This window comes from Phodopus roborovskii, unplaced genomic scaffold (assembly GCF_943737965.1).
Source record: "Phodopus roborovskii unplaced genomic scaffold, PHOROB, whole genome shotgun sequence".
Taxonomy (NCBI): Eukaryota; Metazoa; Chordata; class Mammalia; order Rodentia; family Cricetidae; genus Phodopus; species Phodopus roborovskii.
In genome coordinates, this window is record NW_026125295.1 from 20,943,573 (window position 1) to 20,971,557 (window position 27,985).

At 40.2% G+C, this 27,985-nt stretch overlaps 2 protein-coding genes across 2 annotated transcripts in view; both read left to right on the plus strand.

The window, feature by feature from the left end:
* The first annotated feature begins 350 nt into the window (after positions 1 to 350).
* Slc35g2 (solute carrier family 35 member G2) lies at positions 351 to 1,745 on the plus strand. Its single transcript, XM_051206334.1, has one exon. The coding sequence runs from the start codon at positions 380 to 382 to the stop codon at positions 1,616 to 1,618; it is 1,239 nt and encodes a 412-aa protein (XP_051062291.1). The 5' UTR covers positions 351 to 379; the 3' UTR covers positions 1,619 to 1,745.
* Positions 1,746 to 8,110: 6,365 nt separating this feature from the next.
* Nck1 (NCK adaptor protein 1) overlaps positions 8,111 to 27,985 on the plus strand; it is a 51,440-nt gene continuing 31,565 nt past the window's right edge. The window contains exon 1 of the mRNA XM_051206345.1: positions 8,111 to 8,266. The gene's annotated coding sequence lies outside the window, so the exon portion shown is untranslated. The remainder of the gene's footprint in view (positions 8,267 to 27,985) is intronic.

Consider the following 27,985-nt stretch of genomic DNA (forward strand, 5'->3'; position numbering starts at 1 on the left):
TGTGGCATATACCTCTAATCCTAGCAATTGGGAGTTGGAGGCAGGAAGATGAAGAGTTCAAGGGCAGCATGGGCTATATGAGACCCTATTTCAAAAAACCAATAAACTAAACAAACAAAAGAGCTAAATAAGAACAAATACAGTGAAACATTGGGACAGTCTCACAACAGGAGTGATACAGGCTGGAAAATTCCATTGGGCTCATATACATGATAATTCATATGCCAAATCAAATTTTCCTATTATGTTTCCTTTCCAGACTATTATAATCTCTACCTTCCACCATTGAATTAGTATATACATGCAAAATAGTCATGCAGTTTTCAATGCAATAAACATGTATTTTTTTTTCTTTAAATAGAATTTGTTATCTGAAGAAATGGATACTTCTCCATCCAAAACATATCCTGTTAAAAAACGGGTGAAAATACATCCCAACACAGTCATGGTAAAATATACCTCTCATTATCCCCAACCTGGGGACAACGGGTATGAAGAAATCAATGAAAACTATGGCAAATTTATGGAAGAAAATCCAAAGAAAAGCCTGCTGAGTGAAATGAAGAGGAAAGGAAGAACTTTGTTTGGAACCATGGACACGCAGCCTCCTCTAACAGAAGATTTAAGAGCGAGTGGGATGGCACAATTCCAGAGCTTTGCAGAAAAAAACATTTTTCAGTCCCGAAAAATGTGGATAGTGCTGTTTGGATCTGCCTTGGCTCATGGATGTGTGGCTCTTATCACTAGGCTTGTTTCTGATCGTTCTAAAGTTCCATCTTTAGAACTGATCTTTATCCGTTCTGTCTTGCAGGTCTTATCGGTGTTAGTTGTATGTTATTACCAGGAAGCTCCTTTTGGGCCCAGTGGATACAGATTACGGCTTTTCTTTTATGGTGTATGCAATGTTATTTCTATCACCTGTGCGTATACCTCCTTTTCAATAGTTCCTCCCAGCAATGGGACTACGATGTGGAGAGCCACAACCACAGTTTTCAGTGCCATTTTAGCATTTTTACTTGTAGATGAGAAAATGGCTTATGTTGACATGGCTACGGTAGTTTGCAGTATCTTAGGTGTATGTCTTGTCATGATTCCCAATATTGTTGATGAAGACAATTCATTGATAAATGCCTGGAAAGAAGCCTTTGGGTACACTATGACTGTGATGGCCGGACTGACCACTGCTCTTTCTATGATAGTGTACAGATCCATCAAGGAGAAGATCAGCATGTGGACTGCACTGTTTACCTTTGGTTGGACTGGAACAATCTGGGGAGTTTCTACTATGTTTGTCCTTCAAGAACCTATCATTCCTTTAGATGGAGAAACATGGAGCTATCTCATTGCTATATGCATTTGTTCTACTGCAGCATTTTTAGGAGTTTATTATGCCTTAGACAAATTCCACCCAGCTTTGGTCAGCACAGTACAGCATCTGGAGATTGTGGTAGCTATGGTTTTACAGCTTTTAGTGTTACACATATTTCCTAGTGTTTATGATGTTTTTGGAGGTGTGATCATTATGATTAGTGTATTTGTCCTTGCTGGCTATAAACTGTACTGGAGGAATGTAAGGAGGGAAGATTATCAGGAAATACTGGACTCTCCCATTAAATGAATACCTGGTTATTATTATCTTCTCAATGTCTAGTTATTAACATGGTCATTGCCATTTTAATATTTACTTGTAGTGTCTTTGTGTTACATAATTTATAGAGTCTACATAGTACAAATAATTATACAGATGCAGAAAAATATTTGACTAATATATTAAAACATACATATTAAATAGATGAAATATGTCATGAACTTGGTGTCTCTATAATTATTAACAAAAAGTAACTGTGCTAGAAGAATATCATTCTCCATCACCAAAGACACAAGACTAGGAGTGTCAGATTGAATGTCTGTGGTTATAAACTTCTAAAACTTGAAAAATGTTTTGTTTTGAGACAGGCTATTTCTATATAGTCCTGGCTGTCCTGGGACTTGCTATGTAGACCAGACTGATCTGGAACTCACAGAGACATGCCTGTCTCTGTCTTCCAAGTGTTAGCATTAAAGGCATATACCACTATGCTTGGGTAAAAAGTTTATTCTTTCTGTTTGTTGTTTTTGTTTTTGAGACTGAGTTTCTCTGTGTAGCCTTGGCTGTCCTGAAACTCATTCTGTAGATCACATTGGTCTCGAACTCACAGAAATCATTCTGCCTCTGCCTCCTGCCACTACTGGCCAGCTGAAAAAAATGTTTATTCTTAATGTTCTACAAATGTGTAACAAACATCCTTCAAGATTAAGAAATATTCATTCATTAAAATTATACTATAGGATAAAATGTTGAACACTTATCTAAAGTCCATTTTTCCACTAAAAATCTAAAGACTTTGAGTTGAGATGAATAAAGGGAGTAAAGAAAAGTTGGATTTTCAGTAACAGGGAGTCTAAACGTTAGAATAGAAAATTTATCTTCTCATAGTAGGTCACATTAGGCAACGTACAGGGGATGAGTGTAGGGTATAATGAATTTTCACCAATTGTATATAATCCATAATCCATACCATTTTGTGCCTGATTATATGAGAGCTAATATTTGGGCAGAACCTCCTTATTGTCATTTATGCAAATCTTTTTTCATAGCTGCTCCTATGTAAGTAAAGCAGACATGCCATACCCTTAAAAATAGATAAATAAATAAATAAATAAAGACACTGACATGTCTATTGCACAATGAACTCAAAGCAGATGTGGTTACTTATGCAAGACCTGCACAAGATGAAGCCAGCCACAATTTCAGCATAGCTGGAGAGGAACTCTCCAGGACCCATGCCTTAAACTGAGTTATTGGTGGTTGATGCCTGCTGGGAGAGGGAGAATAATGTTTTGAGGATGTTCCTACTATTATAATGTTCCAGTCTCCCTGCACCCCCCCCCATTACCACTACATATGGACAGCACTAATTGGATTTTGTAGCAAGAGTTTTAATAGGCCTTAATAATAAAAACTTGGAGCCAGCTATCAGGGGATGAAAGCTGAAGGATCAGAGAAGCAGAGCAGCCAGCCACTAGAGTGCTTACCTCTACCAATGCTCAGACCAAAGGGGCCATCATGTCCTTAGACTGCATCCTCAGACTTCCTGCTCAGACTACACTGCTCTTCGGACTAACTGCCCTGACTTATATTCCAATCTTCACCCAGCCATATCCCTTCCTGTGTCCACCTCCTTAGTGCTGGGATTAAAGGTGTGTGACTTCCAAGTACTAAGATTAAGGGTGTGAGTCACCACTGCTTGGCTCTGTTTCTCTTTTAGACTGGATCAATTTCATGTAGCCCGGGGGGTGGGGTGGTGGTGGTGGTGGTGGTGGTGGTGGTGCTTGAACTAACAGAGATCTGTCTGCCTCTGTCTCCCAAATGTTGGGATTAAAGGTATATACCACCACTGCCTAGCCTCTGGCTAAGTAGTGCGGCTAACTCTGCACTCTGATCTTCTGGCAAGCTTTACTTGTTAGATCATAAACTAGACATTAGTTATCAATAGACATTATGGAACCGGAATCAGGCATGGAGGTATAAGCCTATTAGCTTCTTAGGAAGCTAAGGCAGGATTCTCCCAAATTTGAGCACAGCGTGGGCAATTTAGCAATATCCTACATACAAAATTTAAAATGTTAAAAGGGTTGGGTGTGTGGCCTGTTGATGGAGTGTTTGGTTGGTGTGCACAAAGTCCTGGATGCAACCTACAATGGATGTGGGATGTGCATGCACACAAACATGCACAGCAAATGACAGCACAGAAAGAGGACTTGGAAGACGGTGGTGGAGAGTGACACAGAGAGAAGAGAAACTGCACTAAGTGCGTTGTGAATGTTACTGCCGTCTTTGACGAAGAGGAGAGAAAATATGGTGGAAAAGTTTGAGAGAAATATTAACCAGAATGTTTTCAAATTTGATTCAAGATAGAAAATAGGCACTAGCGACTCAGAAATCTGGGGAACTAGATGAAAGCCTGGCAGGGAAAATAGAAAAAGATATCTAGAAACAGTGAAACTTAACAGTGCATCTTTGCTGATGAGCATGAAGTTATAGATTCTTAAAAATAACCAGAGCAGGAAGATACGATGCACAGAAAGACAATGACAAGAGCTACAGGGTCAATGAGATGGCTCAATGGATAAGGGCTCTTGCTAACAATCCTAATGATCCAAATTGGATCCTTAGAACCCACATGGTGGAATGAGAAAACCAACTCTACACATGCATGTGTAGTAACACACACACACACACACACACACACACACCAAACAAATAAATAAACAAATGTCTTGGTTAAGGTTTTTATTGCTGTGAATAGACACCATGACCATGGCAACTTTCATAAGGAAAACATTTAATTGGGGTGTCTTGCTTACAGTTTCAGAGGCTCAGCCCTTTATCATAATGATGAAGGCATGGCAACCTACAGGCAAATGTGGTGCTGGAGCTGAGAGAGCTGTACCTTGCAGGCAACAGGAAGTCAACTGAAATACTGGGAGGTATCCTGAGCAAAGGAAACCTCAAAGCCTGCTTCCATAGAGATACATTTCCTCCAACAAGAGTGCCACTCCCTATGAGATTATGGGAGCCAATTACATTAAAACTACCACAGTAAATAAATAATAGATTTCAAGAATTACAACTTGAGGTTGGAGAGATGATTCCTTCATTAAGAACACTTGTAGCTCTTTCAGAGAAGCCAAGCTGGGTTCCTAGCACCCACAAAGCAGTTTTAACAGTTTGTTAGTCCAGTTCTAGGGGATCTGATGCCTTCTTCTGGTCTCTGATGGAACTGCAGGCACAAAGTGCACTTAACAAACATGCAGCACACAGGTTATTTTTTTTGATAATAATTTTTTATTTAAATTTGAAACAAGCTTGTTTTACATGTCAATCCCAGTTCCCACAACCTTCTCTCCTCCTCTGTCACCCCCAACTCCCATCACATCCCATTTCTGCTCCCCAGGGAGGATGGGGCCTTCCATGGAGGATCTTCAAAGTTTGTCATATAATTTGGAGCAGGGCCCTTCTGAACATGTCTAGAGAGAGTATCCTTCTATATGGAATGGACTCCCTAAGTCCATTCCTATACTAGGGATAAATACTGACCCCATAGATTGCCTAGTCCTCCCAACTAACACCTCATTCAGGTGTCAAGGTCAGTCCTATCCTGGTTTCCCAGCTATAAGACTGGAGTCTATGAGCTCCCCCTTGTTCAGGTCAACTGTTTCTGTGAGTTTCTCCAGTCTGGTCTTGACCCCTTTGCTCATTACTCCTCCCTCTCTGCAACTGGATTTCAGGATTTTGGTTCAGTGTTTAGTTGTGGGTGTCTGTTTCTGCTTCCATCAGCTACTGGATGAAGCTAGGATGGCATATAAGGTAACCATCAATCTCATTATCAGGGAAGGACATTTAAAGTAGCCTCTCCACTACTGCTTAGATTATTAGTTAGGTTCATCCTTGTAGATCTCTGTACATTTCCCTAGTGTCAGATTTCTCTTAAAGCCTATAATGGCTCCCTCTATTATGGTATCTCTTTTCTTGTTCTCCTCTATTCTTCCCCTGACTCAATCTTCCTGCTCCTTCATGTCCTCATCTCCCCTCATCTTCTCCCCTTTTCTTTCTCCTAACTCCTCCTCTCCTCCCTCCACGCTCCCAATTTGCTCTGGAGATCTTGTCCCTTTCCCCTTCTTTGGGGGACCATGTATGATCTCTCTTAGGGTCCTCCTTGTTTCCTAGCTTTTCTGGTGGTGTGGATCACACACAGTTTTTTACGAAACGAATTGCAGCTTGTTCCTCAGCAGAAGCAATGAAGGTCAGAAAACATCAGAATGAACTTTAAAGTACGAGAAAACAAGCAATGACTCTCTAGTGACTTCTCATTGCTTATAGGATAAACCCTAAGGCCCCCAGCTTTCAAAACATATTGCTTAAATTCTAGCCACCACCTGCTTCATCAATATACTACGATTGCTTAATGTCTTTATATTATGTAACCTGTCAAACACTTCTTTTTGCCTGAATAGTCTTACTACACATTTCCTCTCTTACTGTGGCTCAATGCCTTTCTGTCCCTAGGTACAACTATTGTTGGGTTTAGCATGTTAATAATGCAGGGTGGTTTAAATGTCAATATCTGACACTGATATGGACTCTTAAGATATCCAGTGCCTATTGTAGCACCTACTATACAAAACAGACTCTTTCCTGTAATAGCATAACCACACTGAATCTAGAAATTAAATTTAGTTAGTATGGCCCATGGATTTCTACATGTTAACCAAGTCCGTGATAGCTTCTTGCTACCAGATAGGTAGAATTTTTTTCCTCTAAACACTCCTGTCTGATAGGAACACTAAACTATCATTCTAACTATAAGCTGTCAATAGTTTCCTAAGAAAGGCCTTAGGATATGGAAGGTTCACATTTTTTTTTTTTTTTTTTAGTTTTCGGAGTTACTGGGGATGAGCTGCCTGTATTGTTTTTGCTTGCTTTGAAACAGAGTAGCTCTATGTAGCCCTGGCTGTCCTCCAATTTGTTACATGGATCAGGCTGGCCTTGACCTTGCAGAAATTGAACCTGCTTCTCCCTCTCCAGTGTTAAGATAAAAGGTGTGGTGGGCCATATATTTTAGTTTGTTTGCTTTTCAAGACAGGGTTTCTCAGTGTAACAGTCCTGGCTATCCTGGAACTTGCTCTGTAGATCAGGCTGGCCTCAAACTCACAGAGATCTGCCTGCCTCTGCCTCCCAAGTGCTGGGATTAAAGGCAGTGCAACCACTGCCCAGCTTTGTATGTTTTAAAATATATAATTTGCATTATTTACTTTTGATAAATAGAATGTAGCAGAGTATCCTCTGCCCAGTTTTATGGTCTACCTTTCTCAACTTCACTCAGGCTAAGAAGGAGCCACAGTGCATTGTAGTTTACTTAAGGCATGTCAACCCATGTATCTTTCAACGCACAATTAAGTTAAATGCAGAAAAGTGATTTTTTTTTTTTAGGATGTACACGTACTATCTGTATTACAGTGCAAGGAAAGAGTTGGAGAGATGGTTCAGTGATTAAGAGCATTGATTGCTCTTCCAGAGGACCTAGGTTTGATTCCCAGCTCCCACATGTGGCTCAAAAGCCCCTTAACTCCAGTTCCAGAAGATGTTATACCTTCTTCTGGCCTCCAGGGGCACCAGACACACATATATACATGAAGGCAAAATGCTCGTACACTAATAATAACAATTTTAAAAAGTGAAAGATGTACTAACGCCTCAATTATTGATGATGATGTGCTAGACATGGAGTGGAGATGGATGGACGCTGCAATTTAGGAATATGGGTGAGTTACAATGGAGGCAAAAACGCGTCTCAGTAAAGTTACCTAACCTGGACTGCTTCTTTAGGTGCCACACCTACACTAAGAAACAAAGGTGGTTAGGAAACAGTGAGGCAGTTATCGGTGGCTGCAAGACTAGTTAGGACGGAGAACCGATTCACAGGTGCCTTGGCAGGTGGCTGGGGCTGTGCCACTCACGGCCATGCTCAGCCCAAGGGCAAAAGTAACTGTCCTTTTCAGCAGGGCTGGATGCCGAGAGGAATGCCGCCCACGCGCCAGGGCATTAGGAAGTTCCTCAGACAGCTTATTTTGGTCGTGGTTTTAGTGAACAAACATGTTACATTTTTCTCCGAGGCTCGTTTTTCTTTGTCGCTCCCTGTCTAAGAATCTACAGCTGTGTCAGCCCCTTCGGGTGCAGGAACCAGAGAGAGCAGTTTGTGTTGAACTCGGGGCCGACACTGACGAGCGATTATAATGACAGGTTTCAGCGGCGCTGAGGGAGGCGGAAAGTAACCATACAGCGAGGAAGCTGGGGGTAAGATCACGGCCGCCAGGCCCGGCGCTCCTCACCTTGTCCTGCTGCCTGAGCGCCGCCGCGCAGTCTCAGCTCACAGAACACTCAGCGCCGCGCTTGATCGACGGGCCAGCTCGCCCAATCCCGAAGCGGCGCACTCCGCTGTGGCGTCAGGGGCGGGCCCCGCAGGCGATGCAGCCTATCAGACTGGGCGTGGAGCGGGTTTCCTGCCCGCACCGGCCCGCCCACCCGTTGCCCTCGCCCCGCCTCTCTCCGAGAGCTACGCGGCGGCGCTGCCCAGGCCTCGTGCGGTAACGGCATCCGTGCAGCCGCGGTGGCGTCCCGGTGCAGTCCTCAGGCGACGGGAGCCGCGGGCTCGGCGGAGGGAAGGTGAGGCGGCCCCGCCCGCGTGCGGACACGCACAGTCCTTTCGGCCCCCCCCGGTCCGTCTGCGCTGTCTGCTAGCCTGGTCGCTTCCTCTTCCCCGGGGAAGTTAGCCCAGGGGCGCCGTCTGCCGGCGGCGGAGCGGAGGGGGCGGGGAGGCCGCTCGGTGGAGCTCGGGTGTCCGCCGTGCATCCCGGTGACCCTGCGGCTTCGTCCCCTGAGCTGCGAGCACTGCTCGGGGAGGCGGACAGGCAAGTGTGCGGCGCGCCGCTTCGGCGCCCCTCAGAATGCCCTGTCGCGGTCGGTCTGTGGTCATGTCTGAGGCCGGGGAGGTAGGGACGCGGGGCTGGCAGGAAGGGCGCTCTCACCTCCAGCAGCCTGCCGGAGGAAGCCGGTCTGGGGGACATCCTCGGGGCGCGCCCTCCCCTCCCCCTACCGCCCCGGATGGGAGAGATGGGGGTGGCCGGGGGCTGTGGAGTTGGGGTAGGTCCAGGAAAAACAGCTTGCTGGGTTGGGTTTGTACGGTTTCGCACCGGGTTTCCGCTCAAGTTCGGTTTAATGCGAACAGCTGGTGAAGCTGGGTTTTTGTTCATGGTTGAGGACCGTAACATCGCTCGGTTAATGTCGAACCAGGCTGAAGTCACCCAAAGAAAATTCTGCCCCTTATGTTAGTTAGTAAGAATCCTTAGGCGTTAGGGAAGAATGAGGGTGAAGAAAACTTCCTAACCCCATCTTGGGGTGGGGAGCAAGGAGGATCAGTGTCCAGCCAAAACGAGTAAAAGTTTTGCAAGAAGTGCTCATTTTCAAAAGCTTTATGATCGCCTTAACGATTTCCTATGCACCTGGAAATCCGTTGTTTGCTTTCAGCCTTTAGCGAGGTCATAAAAATCAATGGAGAAATGGTTCAAGAACAAAGTTTTGTTCATTTTCAGTCCCGTTTTTTAATAGAAATCTCATTCACATTTTGATGGTAAATCAAGGCATCTGCATTGATTGAATAGTACTTTTTTCTCATCGTGGCCACATTTGATGCTTTCTCCAGGAAAACTAATTTGTAGGAATTGGCTGGACTGTCTATAAGTGTGCATAGTGGTCCCATCTCAGCTGTGTGATAAATTTGAAAAAGTTTGTGTCCCCCTCAGGGATTTTTTAAAAAAATTTTCCTGGTGTTACAGAGCCACATAAATAGTTGACACATTAATATAATGGTTTATGAAACACTGAGTGACAGTTTATGCTGCTAGTTTTCAAATTTTGAGAACTTTCTTCCAAAGTTCATAGTTTGATGTGACTTATTTTTATAAATTCCTTCTCAGAAAAGCTTGAAAAAAAATGAATTAGCCTTGTAATACAGAGAAAAAAAAAATGCATGTTTTCAGTGCCAGAAAATTCAATGATTCTTTCACTGATAAGTAAAATTGAAGGAAATGCTTGACGTTACTGAACATAATTTAACAGATCAGTTGGGTTGAAGACAATTTGACAGACCTGGATGATTCTCATTTTAACTTATCTCGGAAATAGAACTTAAAAGTCTTCCCTTAAAAACCAATTCCATATGCTGTCTTTTTTTGCTTGATGCATTATGTAACATGTTCCCAGTAACTCAGACATAAACCTTAACATTAGCCTATTTTTACAGTCATTTTCTTTAAAAAATTTCTTACTTTGTATTCTTACACTTTTTAATTTCTGTCTCTGAACTGCTCACTATCTTTAACTGGGTTTTCTGCTTGGATGACTCAAATATGTTCTGCCTGTGCTGATCTTAAAATAATACTTTAGTATATTTTACACTGTTTAGGAACCAGTAATATCTTTCATCTAGATTTCACAGTCTTTTAAAGATTTATTTTTATTTTATGTGTTTGAGTGTTTTGCCTACATATAAGTGCACCATGTGTTGTGTGTTCTGGAAAGAGACCCTAGATCCTCTGCAGGAGCTCTTAACCACTGAGCCATCTGTCCATCCTCTCCACCCCACAGAGTCTGTGCAAATTACTAAAGTACCTAAGTAAAATTCTGTACGCTTTCCTTTTTCTTTCCTTAATCCTGATTCTTTCCTCCCCACTTTCCCCTCTTCTTTCTTTCCTTTTTCCTTCTTTAGTTTTGGGATCAGACTCAGGGCTTCTCATAACACACTGAGGTATAACATCAATCCAAATTTTGTTTTTTAAAAAAATACTGGTTATTTAATTTTTGTTAATGGATGTTTGTGAGTGTGCATGTGTGTGTGGGTGCACATGTGCTTATGGCCCACAAATGGAGTCAGAGGACAGCTTGTGGGAGTCAGTACTCTGTCCATCACATGAATTGAACTCAGATTGTCAGGCTTGCAGCAGGTACCTTTACCTGGAGAGGCATCTCCACCACCAACCTGTGTGTGTGTGTCTGTCTGTCTGTATGTGTATTTAAGATTTTAAAAATCATTTGTATGTGTGTATTGAAGGTATGATTTGTGTACATGAGCTTAGGTGCTTGAAAGGGGAGACCAGAAGAAGGTATCGGATTCCGTGGAGCTGGGGCTTACAGGCAGTTTTGAGCCTCCTGATACAGGTGCTGGGAATCAAACTTGGGTCTTGCAAGAACAGTACTTACATTTAAGTGCTGAGCCATCATCTCTCCAGCCCCCGGAATTTTAATTTTGAACCTTGAGTAAAGCCTGTTAAAAATTTCTATTACTTATGTTGCTCTTTTTCTTTGAACTTTTTTTTTTGCACCCCTTTTCTAGTTAGCATATAAAGTGATGGGTTTTGTGATGGCATTTGCATACATTTTTATTACTGTGCTTTTTCCTTAAACATTCCTTTTCCCCAACTGTCTTTTCTCTTGCCCTTGCTTTTTAAGTTTATATAGATTTATGTTAATGATATCATAGAACATTACTCTTGAAATACTGGAATCCAGCCTTTTATAGATTGGGAAAGTGAAATCTATGCAAAATAATCACTAATATTCACACATCTTGATGTTGTGGCAGAGCTGAGATTCAAAGTTCATCTCACTCAAATATCATGTATTCTTTATGATACCATACTATTACTTTGTACAATGTATAGTATTTGCTTTGTGAATCTTTCTCATGCAGATTCAACACTTATTTTGAGATGGGCTTTCAAACTATTGTTCTAATATTGTTGCTCAACGTGTTTTGTCTTCCTGACTCAGCCTCCTGAGCAGCTGGGCTTTCTGGCATATGATCTTTTATTTTGTAGTTTTCTTCAGTCTTCATGTATTAGTAGCATTACTGAAATCTGTTGTCTTTGTAGTTGAGTCTTGTGGCCTCCTAAGAAGTGTATGAAGGTGCTAGGGATGTTAACTGATAGACATAGGGCTTGCTTTAACAGGCAGGTTGGATCCTCAGCACTGAAGGGAAAAAGAAAAAAAAAAGATTGTTGCCTTAAAAGTTTTGCTGTTGGCTTTTATTTTGTTTGATTTATTTGGTAAAAAGAATGACTCTGGTGGACTTTGAAAGAATATTGTAATGGTTTGGTGGAAACTTGCAGGGTTCATCATGAAACTAAATGTAATGTGCTAGCTAAATGTTCTTTCAAGTGTTAAAACTTTCACATTTTGTCTGTCAAGAATCAGCAGTGCAGTCTGCTTGTTAAGCACATTGTAAAAATCACTTTCCATTTTGTAGAGTTAGAGCTTTTATATAAGGTTTTTTTTTTTCTCTAAAGTTTGTTAATAGAAGAGGTGTTAGATCGCCTTTAACAAGAGTTCAGTGGTGCCAAACAGCACAGAAACTGCCAGGTAAAATTTCTCTGGGGAGATTGAGAAGATTGAGTCTTTTTTTTTTTTTTTTTTTTTTTTTTTTTTGAGACAGGACCTCACTGTGCAGTCCTGGTTGATCTGGACTTACTAGATAAATAAGTCTGGCCTCAAACTTACAAAAGAACTTCATGCCTCTACCTCCCAAGTGCTGGATTAGAGGTACATGCCAACAAGCCCCATCAATGCTTCCTTTTTTTTTTTTTTTATATATATATATATATATATGAAACATGTTAGAAACTGTCTTTTCATTTATGTTTTGGTTGGTTAATATGGCTTGTTTTTTTTTTTTTTGTTTGTTTGTTTAAATAAACTGCCAAATCTTGGAACTCAGACTGAGGCAGGAGAATTGCAGATTTGAGGTCAGGCTCGGCTACATAGAGCACTCTTGTCTTAACAAAACAAAACAATATTACAAGTTAAAATATGTTGAAATGCTGATTCTTACATGTTTTATTCCCAAAGTTATCTTTGACAAATTGGATAAAAGCATGGTATAGTAGTAATGCATGCCTTTAATTCCAGCACTCAGGAGGCAGAGGAGCAGGTGGATTTATGAGTTTGAGGCCAGCCTAGTCTACAGATCCAGTTCAGGGACAACCAAGGTTATATTGAGAAACCCTGTCTCCAAAAAAAAAAAAAAAAAAAAAAAAAAAACACTAAACTAAAAGGTATGGATAATGTCATGAGTAGACCAGTGGAAAATTTCTTTCAGTCTGGTCTGTAGCTGAGGGTGATAGCAGACTCTTGATCTTCTGTCTCCAAGTCCCATTAAGTGTGGGTCATCTTTCTTTGTATATTCAGTGCTTTGTCTCAGTCTTGTGGCTTTGTTCATGCTAGACAGGTACTCTACCAACTGAGCTATATCCCTAGCCTGGAAATTTTGTTTTAAGAATAGGTATATCTTAGTTAGGCTTGATATTGCTGTGCAGAGACACCATGATCATGGTAACTCTTGTAAAGGAAAACATTTGATTGAGGTGGCAACTTACAGTTTCAGAGGTTCAGTCCATAATCATCATGGTGCTGGAGGAATAGCTGAGAGTCCATATCTTGCAGGCAACAGGAAGTTGACTGAGTGGTAATCCTGAACATAGGAAACCTCAAAACCCGCCCCTACAGTGACACACTTCCTCCCACAAAGCCACTCCTTGTAATTATGACATTTTCCTATGAGATTATGGGGGCCAGTTACATTCAAACTACCACAAAGTGCCTCTTATGTGTTATTTCTTTTGTAATGCGTGGGAATTAAGATTCACTGGATTCAGTTAACTGTGGTTTATTCGGGGAGAATTCACTTAAACATGAAACAGATGATCACCAAGGGTTCCCGCTCCACGAATGCCACCCTATTACCCGGATGTTCTCCGCAACCTGACCAGGAAGCAAGAGAGAGCACTGGGGTCCCAGACCCCAGACCTAACCTTCCTCTGTCACATCCGCACCTGTGTCTATGCTCAAAGAGCTGTCATTGCTACAGATGCCAATGGGGTGGATATCTCACTACAATTCCCCTTTCAATCTAAAGAAAAAGATTTAGGCTTGATTCAAAACTATATACAAAGACAGCAAATAATAAGTATGCTCTAGGAGAAGGAAATGTAAACATTTAAGACCTGTTGCCAGTGAAGCAACAAGAGCAAATGGCAAGAACCACATATCCAGTCCTAGGGTAAAGGCATAACAGAGATCACTATAGAGTTGTCCTAAACTGGAAAGTTTAAGACTTGTATCTAAAATTTCTATCTAGGAAGAGAACAATAATTGTGACAGTCTAATCTTCAACCTCATCAAAGACCTGAGACGGAGAACAACAATACTAGGATAGGCAGGAAGTGCAGGTGATCAACTTCCAAAAGGTGAGGCAAAGACAGAAACAGTAGGCTACCTGGACAGTCACCCAAAGTCTCACAGCAGTGTAGGGGCAGCCATCTTTGGCTAAGGCCTAGAGTATCTGACGGATTAACACAGAAGAAGGGAGGTAAAAGGGCTGTCTTATTCTTACTTGGCAAAATTCAGCAGTCTTCTATGTTTGTCTCCTGCAAGCACAGTAGGACAGCATTTCCAAAGTCAGCTGTTGAGTGGGAGTAGTTCTTTCCCAAAAGGCCATTAGCTGAGGAGAGAATGGATTCCAGGAGTGACATCGGTGCCCAATATATTCTTGGGAATAGCTTGGTGCTGTCAGGAGCAATAGTTTCTCATGTCAACAGAGTACAAATATTAAAACATTTAAATGCCATATTCTGCAGGTATGAAGTGTTGAAGATCAAAATTTATGTTTGGCTAATCTCATAGGTATAAGAAATGTGGGTGAAGCTGGGCATTGTTGCTGCAGGCCTTTAATCCCAGCACTTGGGAGGCAGAGGCAGTCCAATCTCTGAGTTCGAGGCCAGCCTGGTCTACAGAGCTAGTTCCAGGACAGGCTCCAAAACAAAACAGAGAAACCCTAAATAGAAAGAAGACCTAAACAATCAACATACAAGAATCTAATAGTTTAAGTTATCTATAGCTAACATTTGCTAAAGTTAGTTCACTAGAAAATATATAAATCTACCTATAACCCATCCTAACCATACCCTTCCCATCCATACCCTTAAACTTATCTATAAGAGATACCCATGCCTGTGTCTGAACATCACATTCCACACCCAATCCTAAACAACTAAAAAACAACCCTATACATGTGAATATTATTCCTTAATGCCAACAATAGGAAAGGGGGTGTTGTTTTTTAGGATTACTTTCTGTTGAAATGGGACCAGGATGACTCCATGGGATTCTGTAGGAAAAAAAATTATAGCAACAAAATTTCTCCTCAGGACTAGCTGTTACTTTTGTAGCTAGTCTCTGCTTGGCAGGAGTTGCTTGACTGAAGTTCTTATCTGAAGCTCTGGCTAGGTTGTAATAAGAAGGTGCATGGTTTCAGCTAGCTAGTAGAGTTGTCTCCAGCCTTATAGTCCCAAACTGGTTTTACTTTTATCACATGTTTCTAAATCATGTTGCAGTGTAGAGCAACTGAAATAATAGATATAATTGGTACAATGAGGTACCCTTTAAAACATTCTGGCTGTATTGTAGAAACATTTTAACAGGGCATTGGAAAATTTTCCTTGGGAAATGCCTCCTCATTTTCAGCTACTACAAGTTTTTATTTGTTTGTTTGTCTCTTTTGGTTTTTTCCAACAGGGTTTCTTTGTATAGCCCTGGCTGTCCTGGAACTCACTCTTAGACCAGGCTGGCCTCAACTCAGACCTGCTTGCCCCTGCGTCCCACATGCTGGGATCAAAGGCATGTGCTACCACTGCCTGGCAGTTTTCTAAACTTTTCAAAGTGATTTTTGATAATTTGTGTGCCATGTTCAAGTTTGCTTTCTATTGTTTTGATAAATACTGTGATAACTTTGAGAGAAAGGATTTATTTGGTTTACATGTCCTGACTACAGTTGATCATTGAGGAGAAAGGTCAAGACAAAAACCCATACAGGAGCAGAGGCAGAAACTATGGAGGCAAGCTGCTACTGGCTTTTTCTCTATGACTTGCTAATCTTGCTTTTTAAATTTTTTAAAACCAACTAATGTCTGAATAGTTTTACTCTCACATCTATATACTTCATTTATTTATTTTTTTTTACATGTATGGATGTTGTGCCTTCATGTATGTCTGTATAGCATGTATATCCAATGCCCAGGAGGTCAGAAGAGGGAATTGGATCTGTAGGAACTGGAGGTATAGACACTTGTGAACTACTTTGTTGGTGCTGGGAACTGAACCCAGGACTTCTGGAAGAGCAGCCAGTGTTCTTATCCATAGAACCATCTCTCTAGCCTCAGTTGAGGAAATGCCTTGATGAGATCCAGCTGTAAGGCATTTTCTCAATGATCAGTGGGGGAGGGCCCAGCCTATAGTGGGTAGTGCCATCCCTGGGTTGCTGGTCCTGGGATCTTTAAGAAAGCAGACCAAGCAAGCCAGGGGAAGCAAGCCAGTAAATAGCAACCGTCCATGATTTCTGCACCAGCTCTCTGGGATCCTGCCATGTTCGAGTTACTTTCCTGACTTCTTCAGGGGTGAACAGCAATGCTGAAGTTCAAGCACTTTCTTCCCTAACTCGCTTTCTGGTCATGGTGTTTTATCGAAGCAATAGAAATCATAAGATGCCACTCCTCTCCCTTAACCATAATTTTTATGTTATGGGTGTTTTGACTGATGTTTACCACATCCATGTAGTGCCTGCAGAGGCCAGAAGAGGGCATCAGATCCCCTTGGGACAGGAGTTAACAGATGGTTTATTGCCACCATCTGGTTTTGGGACCCAAATCTGGGTCATCTGGAAAAACAGCCAGTGCTGTTAACAGCTAAGTCATCTCTCCAGCTCCTTATATTGCTTTCTTTCTTATACAGCCCAGGACTACCTGCCCAGGGTGACTGTGCTCACAGTGGACTAGCCTCCCACATCAGGAATTAATCAAGAAAATGTCCACAGATGTGTCCACAGGCTAATTTGATTGGAAGTGCTTCCTTGAATGAGATTTCCTTTTCCACAGTGACTTTAATTTGTGTCAAGTTGACCAAAACTAACGACATAGTGTGTGAGTATGTGAGTGCAATACTCGCAGAGGCCAAGAGAGAGCATCGGATCTGCTGTAGCTAGAGTTGCAGGCATTGTAAGCCACCTGGTTTGTGTGCTGGGAGCTGAGCTCATGTCCTCTAGCAGTACTGGATGTGTGTTTAACTGTTGGAACACCTCCAGCCCCACATTTATTAGATGTTCTGTCCAGATGTGTGTTTGGCCATGAGAAATCTTTTCTGTAAGGCTTCAGACCATTCCCTTTTGGTAAATTCTGCTTGTTTTTAATTAAAAATCTCAAACTTAAAAAAAAAACAAAAAACAAAACAAACAAACAAACAAAAAAAAAAAAAACAAAACGAGCAGTAGTGGTGAAAACCTGTAATCCCAGCATTTGGAAGGCAGAGGCAGGTGGATCTCTCTGAGTTAGAGGCCAGCCTGGTTTACAGAGCAAGTTCCAAGACAGACTTGAAAGCTACAGAAAAATCCTCTGTCTTGAACAAAAACCCAAACCAAACCAAACCAAACAAAAAACAGCAAAAACAAAACAAAAACATTTTTTTGGAGAAATATTTTTAAATTTTGCTTCATTGTAGAGTCCGACTGTATATTTTAATGTTGCTTAGATCACGATATAGAACATTTTCTGTGCTTTATAAGGCTCACTTTTGCAGCTTCTTAGTCAATACCCTCAATACTGCTTCTGCTGTTAATGCACACTACCACCATAAGTTAATATTTGCTTCCTCTTCAATGTACTGTAAGTAGAAATACACAATATATATTCTTGTTGTTGCCTGCTTTTACATACTGCTTCTGAGCTGCCTTATATGGGTGGTGTGGGAGAGCAGCAAGCTCTTGTAACCATTGAGCTATCTGACCAGCCTAGTTTTTGCATTTTATTTATTATTATTATTATTATTATTATTATTATTGAGACAAAATCTCACTATGTAGCCCCTGCTTGTTTAGTACTTGTTACATAGCCCAGGCTGGCCTCAAACTTAAAAGATCTGAGCTCTGCCTCTGAGTGCTGGGATGAAAAGCATATACTTACCATGTAAGGCGCCCCATTTATTAAAATGTATTTTAAAGTTTTATTGACATGGCAAGTATACATATTTACAGCTGCAGTGTGACAGTTTAGTACATGTATATAATGAATAGTAGTCAGATTTAGAAATAGGCATTTTTCTATCCTCTTTAGAAGTTATATTGAAGTATTCAGTTTATTATTGCCAACCATAGTTTTTCTGATGTGTTTTAGAGTACTCAAATTTATTTCTGTTGTCTTACTATACTCCTTAACCATTAAACTATTTTCTATCCATCTTTTCCCCTCTCTAGCCTTGGCAGTCAACATCCTAACCTCTACTTCTATGAGATCAACTTAGGTTCCACATATAAGTAAAAACAGGGTATTTGTCTTTCTGTGCTGACGTCTCCAGTCCCATCTACTTTGCTGCAGATGATAGAATTTCATTTATCTTTGTTGTTGAATCATATACCCTGTTATATGGTTTTACCATTTTCTTTCCCTATCCATGGACTTAGGACAGTGATTTTGTGTATTGGTTATTATGAAGTAAATGTGTGAGGCTAAGTGTTGTGAATAGACCTGTAATCCCACACTAGGGAGGCTGAAGGTAAGAAAGGCACAATTTCAGAGCCATTGTGGTCTTTATAGTGATTTCAAAGCCAGTCTGGGCTACACAGTGAGACCTGTCTCAAAACAAAACAAAACCCAACCAAACAACACAAACCTAAACATGGAAATGGAGTGCAGACATTTCTTCAACATACTGATTGTAGTTCCTTCAGGTGTATGCCTAGTTGTGGGCATGCTGGATCTACCATAGTTCTATTTCCAAGAGCCTCCATACTTAAACAGTAGCCTTTACATGCCTACTGTGATGATGTAAATGAATCTGTCCCCAATTGATTCAAGTTTGTTGAACACTTGGATACTGCTCATTGGCACTGTTTGGGGAGGAGATGAAGCCTTACTGGAGGAAGAATGACATCAGGTGGGCTTTTTGCCTTACCCGCTTCCAGTTTGCCTTCTCTTCAGTTGACTATGCTATCTTTTGGCTTCCTGTTCCTGCCCTCATGCCTGCACTTTTACCGCTCTGTCTCTTTACCATGATATATACTCTTATCCCTTTGGAACCATAAGCCAAAACAGACTCTTCCTTTTGTAAGTTATCTTGATCTTATAGTGTCTTAATCACAGTAATAGAAGAGTAACTAACTACCAACACTAATTTCTCTTCATGTGTGTTTACTTATTTTTTTTTAAATCTTTTGATAAGTCATTCTAACTGACATAAAATGATATCACATGGTTTTGATTTTGCTTTTCTCTAGTGATGATGATGTATGTGTTTTTGTATGTGATGTGTTCAGGTTCTCTACAAAGGCACAAAGAAGGTGTTGGATCCCTTTTAGCTGGACTTAAAGTGGTTGTGAGCCACTGAATGTGGATACTGGGAACAGAACTTGGGTCCTTCAAGAGGAACAAGTGCCTTAACCAATGTGCTGTCTCCAGCCCCCACATTATCGTTATTTATGATTGAAAATGATTCCTGTGTGTATGTCTGTAGTGAGATAGTCCTTCTGTGGCACTGACCACGCCTATTGGGGGTGGAGCCATGGGCGGAAGTGACCTGTGGAAGGAGGTCGGAGAGGGCCAGAAAAGGCTCTCTCTTTCTGGCGTGACTTGGACAGGAGAGGATCAGGTTGAATTTCCTGGTGTTCATCTGTCTAGGTTGTAAGTTATTTCTCCCTGAATAAACATCTATTCGGCCTATTTGTTTATCCTGATCCTTATTTACCGCGATATCTGTCTGTGTGTGGGAGGTCAGAGAAGACTAACTTCTGTGGAGTTGGTGCTTTCCTTTTACTTTTAAATGGGGTTCAGGGATTGATCAAGTTGTTTCGTTTTCACAGCAAGAGCTTTTAACTGATGAACCTTTTTCTTCATCTTTTCAGAGTTTATTGTATTTTGATTTTGGTGCTGGGGATTGAATCACTAAGTATATACTCTGTTGCTGAATTAAATGCCTACCTAGCCCAGGCTTTATGTTTAACTACTAACTACTTTGTAGAAGGGTTTTGTTGTTGTTAACTTTTAAATTTATTTATATATTTAATTTTGAGTAGGTTTTCTGTTTTACCCCCTTCTCTTCTAAACACACAGACTGTGAATGTTTGCTTACTTAGTGGTCTCTAAGTCTGGAAGCATTTCTTTGTTCTTTCCTTTTTTTGTTTATTTGTTTTAAGTCTGATTAGATGATTTCAAAAGACCTGTCTTCAAGCTAAGTATTCTTTCTATTATTTCATCTATTGAAGCCCTTAGCTCTATTTTATTTATTGAGTTTTCAATGTCAAAATTTGAGGCACTGCTTATGATTGTGTCTGCCTATGTGCATTTAAACCCACATGCTAGGCAAGTATCCTGCCACTGAGCTACATTTACTAGACCTGATTTTGTTTATTTTTGTTGAGACAGGATTTCTGTATATAACAGCCCTGACTGCCTGGAACTCACTTTGTAGACCAGGCTGGCCTCAAACCCTAGCCCTGAATTTTTAAATTTTTTTTTTGTTGTTGTTGTTGTTGTTGTTGAATTTTTTATTTATTAGAAATTTTCTTTTTGACAGTTTGTTGGTTTCCTTTTCTTTGGCATTTGTTAAAGAAAGATTTTTGTGTTCCTTTAGACATGTCTTGTTAATGTTTCTTTATACTTCTATATTCCTATGTTGGTATTTGTGTGCATCTGGTAGGTTAATTGTCTCTGCCAATTTTGTTAAGAGTGGCTTTCAGAGTAAAACATTGTGTTGGCAGTTTTCCCTAGTGGTTTTTTTTTTTTGGGGGGGGGTAGACTGTGTTGGCTTTGGTTTCAGGTGGATACTTAAGCATGGTATTTATTTAATTTCTTCAGCTATTATTGAGAATGTGTGTAGGTGTCTGGGGAACTCTGCACTAAGGGGTTTGTGGGACTGCACCACCAGCTAGAATGTAACTCCCTTGGGCAGGTAGGATTGTTGGTTGCACTCAGTATGGTACATCCAGAAGTTAGTATGGGGTGCCTGCCACTTTTCTCTGGTGTATGAAGGTAAGCATACCCCAAGTAGGTTGGTGATATAGCATAGCATAGTTTATAGAGGGGTAAGGTATAGTGTTCCCCAGTGTATTAGTGCTGTCTGGTGGCTAAGACTGACCAGTGGTACAGATGGAACATGCATAGGTCCCTTGTAGGACTACTGCATAGGGAACTCTACCCACCTGTTTCCCAAGATTGGAGTTGGCTGGATAGGGCTAAGCATCAGCTCCTTAGGGCCAGTTTTCTGATCCACAAGTTGGAGGCAGAAAGAGAGGTAATTGGTGCCTGCCACCAGCATATCTCCTCCAATACTGCCACACCCAATCCTTCTCAAATAGTTCTAAAAAATGGTTACCAAACATTCAAATATATGGGTCTATAAGGGCCAGTCTCATTCAACTACTGCAACTTAGTTTTCATGCTCTGCAGTGTCTTTTCCATATCTCCTCCTCCCCTCCCTGTACTTCAACACTACCTCAAGTCAATGAAGTAGTTGTATTTTGCTTGTTTGGATTCTTTGTGGAGAAAGTACCCCAGGTACCCGCTACTCAGCAATCTTGATTAAATTATCTGAAGATAAAATCTTAGAATTATATAGTAAGAAAAGCATAATGTTGAAGAATTAAATACTTATTGCTCTTTGCTTTGTCATCTAAATGCAGAAGCCAAGAGGTTCATATACATTCAAGAACGGAGAATAAAGGGAGCTTGGGACAATGGAATATACCTGAAAGCCCACTTACTTGGGAGGACAATCATGAGGTTGGGGTTAGCTTGGGTAATATAATGAGATTCTATCTCAAAGAAAACAAAACCAAACAGGGAAAGGAAGCTAGAGGCTGTGATCCTTGTGTGTAAGCCCAGCTGTTTGAGTCACTGTGGCAGGAAGATCTTATATTTGAAGTCAGACATAAAACTCATATAGTAAGAGTGGGGGGAACAGGGGAATGGAGGAATTTTAAAGCCTCAGAGTACATGATCACATTGATGTTGTGTTTTATTGTATTTGCTCTGCCTCAAAAGGTTCAGTACTGTTTGGAAATACCAAAGAAAGAACTCACTTTTAGGACTCATTGGGAAAAATAAATAAATATTTCTTCTTCCCTTACACATCCCTGAGTGAATACTGGTTAGGAACAAGGATTCTCACCGCTCCTACAAGAACAGAAGTATTTATACGTAGGCAAAACAGAGGAACAGAGTCCTAGTGCTCAAAGCCTAAGTACTAACTTCTAATGGGTACAATTTGCTATCTTCAAAGGAGAGCTTGGTTAGAACTTTCTTCCCACATAAGCACTCACATACAGTCTGCGGAGGATTTGCAAGGACAGCAGAGTGTCACTAGGACTGCTGTAGGGAACATTGGACTGGGTCTTACAATAGTTATTTTTAAGATCCACTTTGTATAAGCCCAGTTTGGCCATGAACTTGTGATCCCTTTGTTGCTGGACCTAGATGTTGAGTTTATAGGTGTATACCTTAATACCTGGCTCAAATCATACTTTCTAATGAACTATTTTCGTTATCCCTCTTCGTTGTTGACGTTCATACCTATAGGAATGAATTGATTTTAGATAAACTACTCCAGAGAGTAAAGCATCTCTACATTCGTCTGTGTATAAACACTCCTTCCCCTACCCCCATGTATTTTCCCCAATATCTGTAAGAAATGCGAGAGAATTAATGTGGGCCATGGATCAGTAGGAGAGACAGCAATGTGTCTTTATAGGAGATAGTGTTTTCAGGGAATGGTGAGATGGCTTAGCAAGTAAAGGTGCTTGTCATCAAGTCTGATGACCTGAGCTCATTCCTTAGAATTCAAATATCAGAAGGAAGGAACTGACTCCAAGATGTTCTCTGTGCCTACCATTTCACCATGAAACTTGCTTTATTTCCTCCAAATTAAAAAAAAGAAAAGAAAAATAATAAGAAAATGTACAGACATAGTGTTTTCAGGTAAGCCCCAATGTTAGAAATTGTTGGACAGCCCAGTGAACAAGATTCTGGAGAAAAGGTTCCATAATGTAGAAATAAGCCCAGAGAGTCCTATCAGCAGTAGTAGTTTGGCTCTAGTTCCTGATACTGAGGAGCTGAAGTATAAGAGGCAGAGGTCAGAGAAGTACTCTTTATGGGAAGAGCTAGTACAGCACTGAGCATCATAAGTAGTAGTTAAATTGAAATAGCAGGGACACTTGATACCACTTTATTTGGATACGAAGTAAATACAAGTATATCACATACCTTGGGAAGCTTTCTATGGTCTGTCTTGTGTGCATATTATTTTTAAGAATTTCTCTGGACACTATTCTTCCCCTGTATTTCCAAAGCTCTGTGTTTTGTTTGTTTGTTTTGTTTGTTTGTATAAGAGTATGTTATCCTAAAGGACAGAGTACTGTTAAGGGCTGAATCTTTTATTTTTTCTTTTTGCAAGGTTACCCATTGCCAGATAAGAGGGTCTGCTTCCTGCTGAGCCTTACAGCCTAGGTCTGTGGATCCTGGTTGAAATAGTAAATAAACTGTATCTCAGGAAACAAATGCCACTTTAAAAATTTTATATAACATCTCCTATAATGGAAGTATTGATTTTACTGTACTTTTTGGTACTTTTGGGGCATTTAATAGAAGATATTTTTTATGAGTCCTGGATTTTCCATGATACTTATAAAAAAAGTTATCAAAGGTAATAAAATTTACCTCCCCCCATACAAAAAGCAGCTGAAATTGTAATACCAAAATGTAGAAGTATCTCAGATGCTCATCACCTGATGAGTTAGTGAAATGTGTGTGTACACTATGGAATATTAGCATCAAAAAGGAGTGAAGTATTGATTCATGCTATAATATCATTGAATGTTGGAAACACTGCTATGAAAGAACCTAGTCATAGGGCTAGAGAGATTGTTCAGGATTAAGTGCACTTTCAGGGGATTCTGCAAGGTTCAATTTCCAGTAACCACATGGTTTCTTAAAACTAATCTAGTTCCAAGGATCTATCATCCTCTTTTAGCCTCCAGAGACCCCAAGCATACAAGTGATACATAAACATAATTTCAGGCAAGACATAAATATACATAAAAAATAAGTTTAAAAAAATTTAAGAAAAAAGTCACAAAAGCTACAATGTTGTTTGATATGTGCTTTAATTCAGATGGACCTTGAAAACTGTTTAAAAAATAAAATACATAATAGGATTCTGTTTGTGTGAAGTTTCCAACAGATGTAAATGTGGTGGTTATATAGCCTTTCAACTATACTAAAAAATTATTATATACTTTGTTTTTTAATATTTATTTACATGTATATATGTGACTTTTTGTGCATGTAGGCCAGAAGAGGGTATTGAGCATCCTCCTATAACTGTTTTCCTATTCTTTTTGAGGCAGAGTCTCTCTCTCTGAACCTAGAGCTTGTGTTTTCTCAGCTAGGCTAAAAGTCAGCATCAGAGTTGGAATTATAGGCATGTGTGGGATGCCCAGTTTATTATATGGGTGCTGGGATGCTCATTATTACACAGCAAGTGCTTATAACAAAAGTGCCCTAACCACCAAATCATTTAAGTGCCCATAACCACCAAGTCATTTCTTAAGCTCCCATTGTACATTTTAAATAGGTAAGTTTTATGATGTATGAATTCTATCTCTGTGAAGTTATTACAAAAAAATAGCTTGACTTCAGATTTTCTTGTCAGTTGGTACAGATGAGTGACAGCGTGCTTTAATACCTTGGTAGGACTTAAAATTTATCCTTTACAAATGGTTTAAAATGTATCATTGGGAGAGAAGATAGGCATTGAACACAATTGAAGACCAAGTGTCCTAGAAAAACCTGATTAAATAAAAGTACCCAATACTGTAACCCTTTTTGAGACCTCTTCCCTTTTGCTCCTGTTATTTTGTCATTGAAAGAGTGCATTCCAGCATGTGATTCTATATGCCAGTAATCCTATCATCAGTAGACAGAAAGATGCCAAGTTCAAAGCCATTTTGGACTATATAGTGAGATCCTGCCTAAAGACAGGAGAGAGGGGATGCTTACTAATCCCAAGGGAGAAACTAGTTAATAATACTTCTTAGGACCTTCCTTTTAAATTTGAGCAACAGACAAGGATTACTGGATATATAGGAAAGTTTTGCAAATAAGAAAACAAGGCAAATAGGAAAGTAATTTAGGAAATAAAGTAATAGGAAAGATCAATCAGAATAACAGAAAGACCTGTTGAGATTATGTAACAAGAACAAAACAGTAAAAGGATGAAGGGTAATAGTGACCTTTCACAAAGAAAATAGGAAACAGGTGATAAAAGATAAAATATCAGCCTTGAAAGTCAACTTCCAAATAATAGAAGTGCTAAACATATTATTAAAACCGAGAAAAAGGAATTATGACTAAAATGTTGAAGAAGAATTCACTTAGTTGAAGAATTTTGTATGGTACCCAGCAGAAGTTATTACATTTTAAATGACAACCTGGAAATTGTAATATTTTACTTTTGTTGTACTCAGTGAGAGGGGCGTTGACTGCCCACCACTAACAGATGATCATATAGTAGTTACTTTTAGGATGGGAATAGTATCATGGCTATTTTTTTGTTTTGTTTTGTTTTTTTTTTAACTTTTTATTGATTCTTTGTGGATTTTACATCATGTGTCCTGGTCCTAGTCATCTCCTGGTTCCATCACTTCTGCCGTCTACTTTTGCAACCTCTGCCCTCAGAACAAAACAAAATGTAAGAGCAAAACCAAAACACAGAACAAAACAAATAACAAAAATCTCAGCGTGGAAGCTATAGTTGGCCAGGTGAGAACAACTCTGTGGAGTAGATTCTCTCTTTCCTCCTGTCTTTACATGGTTGTGGGATATTGAACTCATCTCTACTGGTTTGCATGACAAATTTACCTACTGAGTCATTTTGCTAGCCTTTGGAGTCTTACTTATTTTTTTAGTGAGTGTTTTATAGCCCAGGTTGGCCCCAAACTTATCACACAGCTGTGGGATTACAGGTATGCACCACTACATCTAGTTTTATGTGGTGTTTGTGATCAAATGTGGTGATTATTTTGTTTATGATCTAACAAAGCTTGCTTGAAGATCAGAGTGCAAAGCTAGTCAGCCAGAGACCAAGAAAGGTAGTCAGCCAGTGGTGGTACACAATTTTAGTCCCAGCACTCAGGAGACAGGGGCAGAGGGATCTCTGTTAGTTCAAGGCCACCCTGAGCTACACAAAATTGATCCAGTCCAAAAGAGAAATGAAGCTCGAACAAATGTGATCCCAGCATTTGGATTGACATGCCTTTAATCCCAGCACTGAGGAGGTGGAGTCAGGAACGGATATGACTGGGCAGAGAGAGTAATATAAAGTGGGAGGAGACAGGAGCTCATGGCAGTCTGAGGATTCATAGCATCTGAGGGAGTCTGAGGCAGCAGTCTGAGGAGCAGTGCAGTCTGAGGAACACTACAGTCTGAGGCAGTAAGTCTGAGGACAGGATCACCACTTTGGTCTGAGAATTGGTAGAAGTAAGAACTCTCTAGTGGCTGGCTGTTTTGCTTCTTTGATTTTTCACCTTTTACCTCCTGATAGCCAACTCTGAGTTTCTATTATTAAGAATTAGAATTCATGCTACATCTGGCACCCAACTTTGGGGTTTGAATTCACGAAAAAGCTGTTTGCCTGTGGCTTTGCAGCCACTGGCATAGGCTGGAGCTACATGTGGCCAGAGTCACTCACCGACTGGCTAGGTTTTCCATTTTTCTCTCCTGGTGGGCTTTCCTTGGATCCCATTCTTGGGCTGTTGGGTAACTGCCTTGAAACCCAGTAGCAGTCAGCCTCACATATTCATTGGTGTCAGATTTGGTGAGACAATTGGGAATTCTTAAGGGGAGGAATTAATTAAGAGTTTCCTTCCCCCTCCAATTAAAAAATGTGAAACAGTATTATAGTGGAGGAGTTGTCTTTGTATGATTACACAATGGGAGGTTTAAAATTAGAACAATTATAGGAAGGAATAATCAGCTTAACTGGGATTGACATAATGTTAATTATCATCTTGATAATCCTTGTCGTTTTGATACTTCTTGGGTTTAGCGCTTCAAAAGTTGTTTGGTATGAGTGCCAAGATACAGGCCTTAGAACAACTTAATAAAACAGATCATAGAGATATTCAAACCCAGACAGAGGAATTTAAAGGAAAACCAATTTCAACATTGCATTGTAAAGTTAGAGAGTAACAGCCTAAGGTTTTCAAACAACCAACCAGTAACCTTACAGGAATTGCCAAATGATAGAGGCTCTGTAAGAGCTGATTGGACTCCTGCCAATGTTAGATTTAAGGAGATTCAAGGAAGCGATAGTCTCATATGGCATGCATCACCTTTCCTTTTTCCTTTCTTTCTTTCTTTCTTTTTTTTTTTTTTTTTTTTTTTTTTTTTTTTGTGAAGCAGTTGTTAAACTTGTGGTCAACTTGTAATAGAATCATCCTTAAAGACTGGATAGACTTGGTTACAGCAGTTTTGGAGTCTGATCCACATAGAGTACCTAGTTCAGAGAAGAGGCTAAGACCATTGAACAACAGAGTAGTGCTAGAGGTATGGAGATCTCCCAAGATCATATTGTTAGAAAAGGAGATTATGCTACTGTAGAAAGGCAATTTCAATTTAAAACCTTGGCTTTATGCCATGCAGCAGCTTTGAATGCTTGGGGCAGAATTGAAGAAGTAGTAAAGAAGATTGAGTCATTACTAAAGACATACAGGACCATAAGGAAGCCTTCACAGATTCCTACAAAGATTGGCATCAGCAGAAAATAGAATGATACCAAATTCTAAAGCTAGACAAATAATAATCTCTGGCTTTTGAAAATGCCAGTGCACAATGAAAAAAAAAAAAAAAAAAAGACAATTAGGCCTTTAAAGGCAAGATCAGCACCCTTGGAGGACTGGATCCGAAATACAATCAATATGGAATCTCATGACCATAATTATAGATAGGAGAGGTAATTTCCAGAGGATTGAAGAAAAATCAAAGTATCAAGTGTTTCAATTGTGTCAAACAAAGTCACCTTGAAAAAGGAGCTGTAAACAGGGCATTCCTAGAAACAGTGCTTTTTCTAAGCAAAAAACAGTGCTTTTTCTAAACATAATCCAAACAATGCCCCTTCCTTCTGGGTTATGCAGAAGGTGTGGCAAAGGCAGGCATTAGACTAATGAATGTAGATCAACAAGGGACATTCAAGGCAACCCTTTGCTGTTGGGAAACTCCTTGAGGGGCCCCCATGCCAAAT